Source organism: Carassius gibelio, chromosome B19 (assembly GCF_023724105.1).
Source record: "Carassius gibelio isolate Cgi1373 ecotype wild population from Czech Republic chromosome B19, carGib1.2-hapl.c, whole genome shotgun sequence".
In the NCBI taxonomy this organism is placed as follows: Eukaryota; Metazoa; Chordata; class Actinopteri; order Cypriniformes; family Cyprinidae; genus Carassius; species Carassius gibelio.
The window spans coordinates 17,787,801-17,799,503 of NC_068414.1; the positions used below are offsets into that span (position 1 = coordinate 17,787,801).

The 11,703-nt window shown below is 38.2% G+C and overlaps 1 protein-coding gene across 4 annotated transcripts in view; it reads right to left on the reverse strand.

Moving 5' to 3' along the window:
- Nucleotides 1-89: 89 nt before the first annotated feature.
- The window catches only part of znf704 (zinc finger protein 704), a 50,093-nt gene continuing 38,479 nt past the window's right edge, over nt 90-11,703 (reverse strand). Inside the window, exons 6-9 of one of the 4 annotated variants that reach the window (XM_052584939.1) lie at nt 10,946-11,204; nt 9,864-9,974; nt 9,366-9,463; nt 90-8,269 (exon numbers count right to left, since the gene is read on the reverse strand). In XM_052584939.1, coding sequence (XP_052440899.1) covers nt 8,158-8,269; nt 9,366-9,463; nt 9,864-9,974; nt 10,946-11,204 — 580 coding nt within the window. In that variant the 3' untranslated portion in view covers nt 90-8,157. Of the gene's footprint in view, nt 8,273-9,365; nt 9,464-9,863; nt 9,975-10,945; nt 11,205-11,703 lie in introns of all 4 variants that reach the window. The other 3 variants (XM_052584938.1, XM_052584941.1, XM_052584940.1) reach the window with 3 other exon arrangements.

Consider the following 11,703-nt stretch of genomic DNA (forward strand, 5'->3'; position numbering starts at 1 on the left):
GCAACCTATTATAATCAAGCCCAGTTTCTGAAATAAGCACATTACCCCATGTTATAATTAAATTAATAAATACACACCAGAAGACACTGTATAGTAAACAGCTGCCGAAAAAAATCGTCTTTATTTTTCCATGACCATTAACCAGAAGCTCGTATGAACACGGGCACCTTTGAAAGGTCTTTACACCAAAGAAAACAACAACAGCGGCACTGACGAGCACCACAACATTGTCACCGTAGCACAATTACATTGGCAGTTTCTATTTACACACAGCTCAGAGTAAAAACTAGTACAGCCAGCAAGTGAGATAGATAGATAATAATAACAGTCACCAAGTGTTTCCTCCCTCAGGAGAAAGGAGATTAAAATCTATTGAACGTTGGGGAGACGAGGAGGAACAAAACGGTGCAATTAGATAAACAGTATAAGACATTGTACATAAAGCAAGTGCTTTCAGTTAATGTATTGCGATATTTTATATCAAGTCCAGATAATGAAATACCATCAGCTCCCTCTATCCAGACTAGTGCGAGTAAATGCGAGCGATGTAAAAAATAATTTATTTCCGTCTGTTATGAGTTATATTTGTCAGGTGTTGCCGTGTAAACCTGTGCACTATAGCATAAAATTGCATAATTGTATTCGAGTGAACACAGACTAGACACTAACAATGACAAAATATAGTGGCACGAAGCCTTAAAAATATCCTCTAATTAAGGCCCTCTTCTCTGCTGATACGTGACACCGTTAAACAACAGGGCTACATTTGTTTTCATTCCATTAAGTTAATTGTTACAGCCTTCAGCAGCACTCGCCGTCATCAAGAAAACCCTCTGAACCTCTTAATCCTGCACCTCGCATCTTTCTGAAATGCATTATGATGGGTTCACATGGATGAAAAGCTCGAGGAAGCCCGTGAGGTCAAAGCCCCGCTGGGATTATGCACGTGAGCCTGAGGACGAACGGCGGGAAACGTCACTCCGACGCACTCGGCTTGAGCTGGCACGCGACGTCTGTGTTAAACCCGGGATGAATGTAATTAATGTTATTCATGTTGAGAAAGGTCGCTCATTTATCTCATCACCTCAAATACAGGTCAGTGTGTGTCAGGCGACATCTACATCGCATATAGAGGCGGATAAACAATACTTTCGAGTTTCAATAAGGGGATGTTCACAGCGAACGCAGTTCTGCATTTGAAACCGCGCGGGAAGCGGCGGAGGAATAGGGAAGAAATGGAATTTTCAATCTTTATGTGCGCTACTTTTGATTTGCCCTTTACGCAGCGTTTCAAAACTCTGTTCTTTTACATTTCGTTGGGCCTTTTCTTTTCTGTGTGAACGACCTTTAAATGTGCAGTCACTTCGAGCTTTGTAGATGAATTTCTGGAGGCAAAATGCAGCCATGTCACTAGCAATCCAAGCATTTAGGAATATAGTGCGGGGGATTCGTCAGGTGAAAAATGTTCCCTCGCGAATTTTACATCAGATTCTAGTTTGTTGACCCGTTAATACAGAAATTTCATGTGTTTACCAATATAAAGCTGCTTGGTTTGGAAGTGAACTCTGAGATAATGGCACTACTGACAACTGCCTAACATTACTTTGCCCGCAAAAATTCACCAAAGTTTCACATTTGTCATTTTACGTTAATTTTAAGTGACATTTGCACAGAGTATTTGCTATTTGCTGTGATGTATTACGTCTAATTTCAGAAATAATCTTTGGGTTTCTTGAATTTGAACCTAGGTAACAAATGCGACTGTAGGCCTAATCCTCAGTTCCTTAGTGCTAATGTCACAAAGTTATATGCATAATATGGTTTTCTTTCTTCTTTTTAACCTGCCAAATTCAAGGGTGTCCTTCTTCAGGAAAACTATATTATCTTTTATAAGCATATAAATATACCATCCATTTATTCATAGCTACATTCATAGCTATTGCATCTACAATAAAATCTGTCCCCCATCAATAACTTTATCCTTCACATTGGCATAGAGACATCAAGTACCTTCTTCAATGAACATCTTCAGTATACATATAGTCAGTGTGAAATGATGGATAAAACACAGTTATTGAATACAGTCTAGACATTGCTTACTGGTCAAAATAATAATTTTGGTAAATGGCATGGGTCACCCAAACACACCTCTTTTCCTTTATGGCTTTACAACTGCTGCATTTTTTTCTGCTAGCAGCAGCATGAAAGATGAAGACATCCTGAGTTTTCCTCTTTTTTTTCTCTTTACACAGTATACTTCCATCAAGTGCACAAGGCATCAGATGCCCGTTCTTAACATCAAACAATACTTGTAAAATCAGGAATGTCAAAAGAACAGACAATGGGACAAAAATGTGTGAACCAAAAATAAAAAAGCACAGTTTGGGCTGACCAAATTGGTCCTTGAGATGAACTGGTCCTCTCCTTTAGATAATTTCGAAGTGCTTATTTAGTATCCGTCAGGCATTTGTTATTATCGCCTGTGCTACGATGATCAGAAGCTGGTTCTTTTATCATCAGCATCTGTTTGTTTTTATGGCAGCAATATGACCCCCCATATGACTTTCTTTTTACTTGGTACACAATAAGAGATGTTTTCCAAACAAAACAGCTTATAGCAGTGGTTCTTATCATTTAAGGCCCTGTTATCCATATTATTTTTTGGGGGGTTGAACGGTCCCTTTTAAAAATGTGCCCTTTGTTTCAGAACGTAGCATGTAAATGAGCGACTATGAAAAGACACTGAAATCACATAATGAAAATGAGTACATTTTCAGAGGAAGTGGATTTTGCATGTCATTCCTATAGTAACAGCAGCCTGCCTGCCCTGTGCCTGTTTTTACAGATAAAACATGACAAACAACATTCATAAATTCAGATCATATTTTTTGTATGATTTCTTCGGCATGCACATGCAGTATTAAAAAATACAGTTAGATCAGCAAATACTTGAAAAAGTGTAAAAATCCAGTGCGACAGTCTTTGAGTTCTTGAGGTTAGCATGGTTCTTGATTGACGAAGGTCAGCAGTGAGATAATCCATTCAGAGCACTGAGCCTACATTCCCATGGGGTCTTTTGGCATCTTATTTTCAAGATGTAAAGCGACTTGTTTATGATTTTTGGATGGGATATGTTTTTTTTTTTTCTCACAACAAAAAGGCTTGAGACAAACATGTTAACATTATGTCCTGCTTATTCTCTGAGATCTTTTGAGATAGGGCTGCATGATTAATCAAAATTAAAACCCAAATCATGAAATGGCTTAATGCAATAATCAAATCACAAAGGCTGCGATTTCATTTAATAAATATATACAAAGCGTGTTTCAGACAGAAGTGCAGCACTGTGTTCGTTTACACATGAGCAGCTCATAATCTGGTGTTGTCAGTGTCACAGTAAACGCTGCTCCACATAAACATCTCTGTATCTACTCGGAGTTTGAGTTGTTTATGATGTGCATTTGTTAAATCAATATGCAGCTAACATCATCTTGTAATGACAGAAATCTTTTCCTCCACATCATGCAGCCCTTCTTGAGAGACATGATGGAAACATAAATCGGTATCTGGATCAAACCAGGCTTGCGATTCATAACGCTAAGATCTTCTGTGCATGGTCCTATCTGATAGGCTGGAGTTTTAGTCTCTGACAATAATGGATGATCTCACTGTTTAAGCATCTTATAAGAAAAACGCACCCCAGTTTTTAAAACACAGCCGTATTTAACTAAACCCTGTCTGAAATGTTGATTAAACATTTCCTGCTGCGTTTTCAAAATGGGAGATGAAAACAACGAGACAAAAACAACTACGATATTGTAGCTAAAAATCATTTACAAAGCACAACCGGGAAAAGACCCCCCCCCCACCCCTCAAGCTTCAAATTCATCAAAAGACTCTTTGAGCAGAAAAAAGCAAGAGCTAGTTCTCAAATCACTAGAAAAAGGGCCTCCACTCCCACACTTTAAAATCCAGACAAATTGATGAACTCAGACCAGCCGACACCAGAAACATTCCTTTGCTTTTCTGTGCATCTCCATGCACAATCTCAGACCTCACCAAGGCACAGTCAGACTCCTATATATTCTCATACAAATACATTCCTGAAAGTGGTCAGAGGGACTGGCCCCCTCCACGGAAAACAAAAACGAAACCTCTCAGGGCCCCTCTCCATGCAGGATAGACATGACCTTATCATAAACCATGGAAACCCAGCAGCTATTTATTGGTAGCATGCATTGCAGGATGCCAATATTGTCCAATGATGGCAGAGATTATAAGCCCTCTAAAAGAGAGTAAGTTCCATCCTGATGATGCTGTTTCATAACAAAAAGATTTAAATGTGCAGTCTGGAATGTTCCTCTCGACTACAGCCTCTTTTTCTTTTTTTTTTGCAGACTCAGTCCCATCAGCGGTCTCTACTCCTTGTTTGTGGCTCGACACAAACACACAAGTTATGTAAGTAGACTACTTAGTGGCCCATCTGCCATCCGGCTATAGCTGAGTGGCGGTTTGGAGTTACACAAACGATTCAGTCTATGCAAAGACAGTCAGATTGGGTCAGTCTGACATGGGATATGCACACCCACTCAAAACATCTGCACAGATCCAACACTAATACCAACCAAAGACATATGGGTATTCCATTAACATCGCACTACATCGATGCATGGGAAAAGAGATGGCGAGACTTTTCTGCATCTTTTAAAGCAGCTAAACTAGCGTGTTAAACTCTGGACCTGGTGAAAGTTAAGAACGGGAAGTATCTTAATCTGTTCCCTAGGATCTGTACACCAGTGTGTTAAAAGTAGCTTAGAATATTGATCAAAACAGTTACACATTTTGAGTAATATAATAGCATTATTAGTTATTGTTTTTAATTACCTATATGGTATGTTTACACAGAACCAGAGAAGACTACTTAGGCTAAAGACAGCTAACACCTCAGCATCCTTCTGGATCTGAGCAATAAAAGCTTTGTACTGCATTATTATGAGACATGGACCCAAGTAGGTATTCATGAGCAGCACTAGTCCTAAATACTGTTTACCAGGTAGCTTATATAAGTATTGTAGGTACATTTATAAACTGTTTAACCTGTGTACGAAGTTGGCGATAAAGTAAATGGTGAAAACACGCCATACTCATGTTGCAGCTTGATATGTGTGTTAAATTACATGTTGTACAACAAAACAAAGGCCTGTGCACAAGAACACTAGCACCCCCAATGAACACGAGTAATGCGCCATGGCCTAGCTAACAAAACTGCAGCCAATACATAAGCACCATGGTGACAGGTGTGTGAAACATCATTAGAAACCAAATGCACCCTGATCTTAACTTCATATAACAGCTTATCCGAGGCAAGAGCATATTTTTAGGTAACATTTTCAAATATATTCCCACTTCCTATAAGTCTCATTTGTAGGAAACGTGATGGAAAGAGTTTCCCCAATATATACTGAATGTAAACAGCTGTAGACATCAGCTTGCCCTCTTACATAAAATGCCTGTGAGATCTCTTAGACCATTTGGTCTAAAATAGCACCAGGAAGGGAATGGAGGGACAAGCAGCAGCCTCTGAGATGTTCCTCACACCAGCGGAGGGGCCAAAATATGCAGCTATTAATTATTGAAACTCAACTTCATCTCTGGCACAAGATCACAAAAAGTTTCAATAGGCATTTGAGTAGAATTGGAGTGCTAGAGCCCATGGGTGCTTGTGTTGCTTCAGTATAGCTGTGCTTTCACAAACAGGTTGCCTCCAGTCATACAGAAAGACGCAAGGCCCTGTAGACCTTTTCCTTGCAAGATTTGTTGAATTGTGTCAACAGAAAGTGAGAAAAAGGAAGGAAAATTATAGATCAAAATGCAGAAACAGTCATGAACTCATGGTCGTTTCTGGATTTTCTTTTTTTCTATTTAGACACTAAACCAGTACCAGTTTTAAAGTGTTTTCTGTTCGTGTAGTATCTGGCTTTATTCACATATGCAGAAAAATTCAGATTTGCATTTTTTTTTTGGTCAATCTATTGAGTTTTATTTATTTTTTAAGACCACATGAAAAAAAAAAAAAAAACAGATCCAAACCACATCCATTTTTGGTGTGAAATTACATTAAATTAAAGCCCATTTTTTGCCATATCAAGTTTTGTATTCTGAACTGCAGAAGACCACATGATATCTGATGTTTATGAACCAGATCCAAACCACATCCATACCAGGTGATAATCAGATCATATTTCTTTAATGCATTTTGGTGTGAATTGGAATCAGATTCCAATAACTGTACTTTTAGATGTTTATGAGTCTCTTTTAATAACTTGTCAGCATGATGGTTATAGTATATGTAAATAATCCATGTGGAGACATAGGATATTGACTACATTGTACGTACAAATGGATCGAATAATTGAAATCGGATTTGAAACCAAATCTGATTTATTTGCAGTGTGAACAAAGCCATTCTACCAATAAAACCCAAGTGTTACACTAGGCATAAAAAACATTTTGTTTGTGGGGTTTAATACTATATACCTTACCTATATACACATAAACAGTAACTGAAAGGAAAACAGTGTGATGAACAAAACAGATACAGACAATGAGTTGATCACAATAAGCATTGTTTGCAGGTTTATAATGAGTTAACTAGCTTGTGTTGATGTTACGTAGACGATATCATATTGGACTGTATCGGAGCCACCAAAACAGTTCCAGTTTACAAATGCCAACCGAGCTGCCATATTCCTTAAGAGCCAAACCAAGTGTTGACATCTTGGGACAATTTTTCTAGTCATCCTTTTCAAAGAAGACCATCATAAAGAGACGTCCATCCTCCTGTGACCAGTGTTCTGCCGTGTTACACAATACTGTACCAACTACAGAAGAATAACACCACCACACCTGAGTGCTTCCAGCTCCTGTGCTGGGGTAGATGTGGCATTTGCTTTTTATTACTTCCTACTTGAACCTGTGAGGTCAGGAAAAAGGTGAGAGGTAAAGAGCTCCTCACCTTCCAGAGGTAAAATTAACCACTTTGCAGAGTTTTCTTTACTTGGGCATGTTGGTTGAACCTCTCTAGGCAACAGACTGTGGCGTGAAACAACCATGGTTCTCATATGGCTCTAATATGAATGCAGTTCATTCCTGCAGATGGAGTCCGTTGGGAAGGAGAGGTTGCCTGAATGGCTGGTCCTTGCGATCGCTTATTTTGATGCGAGTCTGTGCCATTGGGTTTTAATGATCGCAGTATTTGTACTTCATTCTGTTGAAGTCCGTTACACACAAAGCAAAAAAAAAAAGAAAAAATGGCACATAAAAAAACCCTTTTTGGTAGCAAGAAGGTATTCCTGTGACAAAAAGCACTGAGTTCTTTGCTTTTAAATCTAACTGCTGGTTTAGCTTTTACTGATCGCATCCCTGAAAGAAATGTCCTATTGGTAAACGCAAATATAAAACCAGAAATATAAAATCCGTCCTTCGTAGGTGCAATTGCTTGTGTCAGCATGACTGAAAGGGGGAGCTGAAAGTCCTTCTCTTCCCATATTTATTTGTATTATTTTCTATTTTTTTGCATTGAGGAATTTCCATTCAGGGGAGCGGTTCAGTCAACATCCCAAAACAAACCCCTGTGGTAGTACATTCTTGAGAAGACAGGGTTTTCTGGCTGTCCAACCCTTAACCTTTAGTAAAATGGGCAGGAGAAGTGTGAAAATGTGCCCATGGAAAAAGAAACACTTTCTCCAGTTGGGTTTTATAGCACTTACACAGTCTGAAAGAGAGCTTTCTTCTCTTTTAAAAAGAGCATGGACAGAGGCTGGTCTTGCCCTGACTGGTCCTTTAGGAACTGACAAGAATGTTTTTAAGCAGTATACTGAACACAAACAAAAAGATGGATCCCAAGTCTTTTTTTTTTTTTTTTTTGCAGTGTAAAGCAATTCGCCTCAAAGGGTGAGTTGGAAATCTGCAAAGATTGGGAGTGCATCTGTTGGTTTAGGAGGGAATGCATAAGGGTTTGACCCTTAAAGTCCATGTGGGTTTAAGGTGAAACAAGGTGGGGCTGTCGTCAATAAGAAAGAGAAGGGACGTATTTCACTAAGCTATGCATGCAAAGGAAGCCCACCCTGTTTTTGTGTATAAGTTGTCGCAGCGGTTTCAGTCAACAAATCTCTGGCAGGCTTTCTTCCAGCGGCAGGCCGTGCACCACATGTCTCGGTTTTCCATGCCGTACACCTTACGACACTTCTTTCCCTCGCCTCGTGACTTCCTACTGCACAGCATATGACAGAAAACAAAAAATGGTCTCACAAAACAATTTTCAACATACAAAAGTAAACATTTTAGACAAAAAAAATTATACTTCCAGAATTAAAACTGGATTAAATAATTAGTTGATACTGGATCATATTGTGCCTGGAGCTCTAAATCTATATGTAAAAATAGAAATAAATAAGCATTCATAATTAAATATACAATAACAATAAAAAATTATCTAATATCTGATAACCAATATGGTACCTTTCAGTGTCTAAATATGATCCTACAGTATATTATAGGGCATTATGATTTCCACGATGTGGACAACGTGGACAGAATCGTGGAATCCAGTCAAAATATGAAATTTACTGTAAATGCAGGAGTTTACCAAATGTTGGATGGAAAAACATCTAAAGTAGGTCAGTAGTACACTTAAATCAAAACGCAACACACCAAAATACTATTTAAATATGAATCCTGCCTATTCTTCATAATTCTGATTATTAAAATGTAATGAAAACTTAAAATGGAATCCAGAAAATTAAATGAAAACAGAATGTGGTACAAATGAAATCGAATTTGAAAGAAAAAAAAGAACATTTCATAGAGCCTTAAAAAAAACTTTTAATACACTGCTGTTAATTATGGTACATTTAAATGTTGTAATTTCAATTAAGTATACTTAAATTTTGATTCATGCAATTTTATTTAACCATTAAAACAGAGTCTATTAAAATAAAAACAGAAAAAATGGAATTCTGGATAATTCAAATGGGAAAAAATTAATCCTGACAAATTTAAAAAAAAATTGTTAAAAAAAAAAAAAAAAAAAAACGGATTTCATATAGTGCCCTACTATTAACACAAGACCACATGCTTCTGGCATCATACCAAGTAAGCAGAGAGTAGAACTTGCTTAAAGAGTTTATGATGTGCGACTAGATTCTGGACACCCATAAAATGTGTAAAAATGTCCCTCACAGGAGCCACACCTCCAGCTTTGATCAAGTCGAACCATTTTACATAGCCTTTGCTTTACTATGCTCATTTCTCCTGATGTGAAACTCTTAAATTAAGACTGAAAGTAAGTGTAGTTAAGACTGTACCTGAGTGAGCCTGCAGCTCTGGGGGGAGACGAGAGCACTGCGATGGTCTGAGAGCGCTGCTCCCCAAAGCCCTGCGTCCGGCTGTGAGTGGGAGAAGCCTGTAGTCAGTCAGACAGAGAGAGAGAGAGAGAGTTAACATCCCTCACACAGGGCCAAAGACATCATTCATCCATCCATTTCCTGTCATAAAAATCTCAACGCACAATTTATAGAGACACTGAGCATAAAATTCAGTCTGCTCAGCTTGTTTTGTGAGCATGTGTGTATTCGGTTATGTATCAGTGTTGACATACTGTTTGCACATTTGAGTTACCTGACATCAAATGAGAGGCCTAACTGTGGTAGAGCAGTAGACGATTATGAAACACAATCGGCCAGTACTCTACTGTGTGTGTATAAAGGGACAGTCTATTGCAAGGCACACTGTGGTTCAGTGTGTGCATGTGTGTGATGGGCACAGGAATATGTGTGTGTGTGTGTGTGTGTGTGTGTACTCACAGAGGTGCCAGTAAAAGTGACGGGTGGGGACTGCCAGGAGATACTGAAACTGCTGCTGGAGGGGGTGAAGCCAGTGGAGCTGGTGGAGGGGATGGTGACAGGGGCTGTGGCCTGTGAAGTGACAGTCACACTGATATACTGTAGTCTCTACGGGCCTTTGATTATGACCGCGCTGTATGGATATATGTATTAACCAATTTGACAGCATCTAAAAGTACTCAAAAAATAGGCTTTCCTTCATTGGTCACCCTTGCTATTGGCCAATTCAAAGCTATGTGACAGTTCAGTATAGGTTTTACAAACATTGACAGGGTTATTATTATACAAGTGATTTATTTCAGATTTTATTATTTTGTTTTTGTGCTTTATTTCTCAAATATAATAAAGACATTTATAATGTTACAAAAGATTTCTATTTCAAATAAACGCTGTTCTTTTTAAACTTCCTATTCATCAAAGACTCAACGATCATGGCTTCCACAAAAAAGTAAAACAGCTGTTATGGGAATGTTTCTTGAGCAGCAAATCGGAATGATTTCTGAAGGATCATGTGACACTGAAGACTGGAGTAATGATGCTGGAAATTCAGCTTTGACATCCCAGGAATAAATTATATTTTAAAATGTATTAAAATAGAAAACAATTATTTTAAAATGTAATAATATTTCACAGTATTACTATTTCTAATGTATTTTGATTAAATAAATGTAGCCTTGGTAAGCATAAAGACACTTCTTTCAAAAACATAAAAAAATCCTACTGACCAAAAATTTCTGAATGATATTGTATGTGATCCCATTAATAGGAACATAATCTGATCATAATTCTCCTCACGTGTGACCTTTTCATGCTTTATATTGTGACTGAATGGTGTCTTTATGCACAGCTTGACCTTCATATCGAGATGACTTTCTGATATTAAATGTTCAGCTTGCTTTCTGAAATTACATTGAAATGCTAAGTCATATCCGTATTGTATTTGTCTAGTAGTTGCGTTCTGAAAGCATCAGATTGAAACTCAAAGTCTGAAGGGATGTAATGTTATGTAAATGTATAGCCCATCGTGATTGGTTGGCCTGTACCTGGTAGGCGTGGTCTGTGTGCACTAGGTAGAGTGCACTGGGAGCAGAGCGGCTGAGAGGGGTGTTGGTGCTGTTCTCGCTCTTTGCTCCGTTAGTGCCATCCGGCTGTCTCTGGTCCAAACCCGGCGGGGGGGACAGCACAGACGGGGACACAGGAGACAGACTGCTCAAACCGTCCGCCACAGAGTCAGTGTTCAGCTTGATCTCAGTGTAGTAGAAATCCTCCTCTCCGTCACTGCATTCTGAGTCACAGTTCCTCCTGAAGAGAGACAAACCAAAAGAAACATTTTAATACTGACACCGATTTGCTTTCATTTAGTGCACACAACTATTATAATGTATTTACAGTTCTGCACTATACTATACAGTAACAATACAGGACTATACTTTTTTTTATGAGTGTAAAATATGACAGTAAAGTTAAATCACTGTATTTCAACACAATACTGAGAAAAATGACTATTTTCAACATTGAATAATTATTCATTTAATACAATTTAATAAACAGCCAAACCTGCTATAGTCTGAGACTGATTTCATAACTCAATTTGGACACTACCATAGTAAGATTTTGTTCAACATTACACTTCACATACCATAATTGTACATATCATACTTGATAGTTTACCTAATACATAACTGTTAGTTTCTCATGTCCTTCTACTGAACCATGTTTCTGAAAGATGAGATCTTCTCAGAAATCCTCCCATTATCTTCCAGCAGAACTGACACTTGTGCGGTTTAATTAGACATCAGCT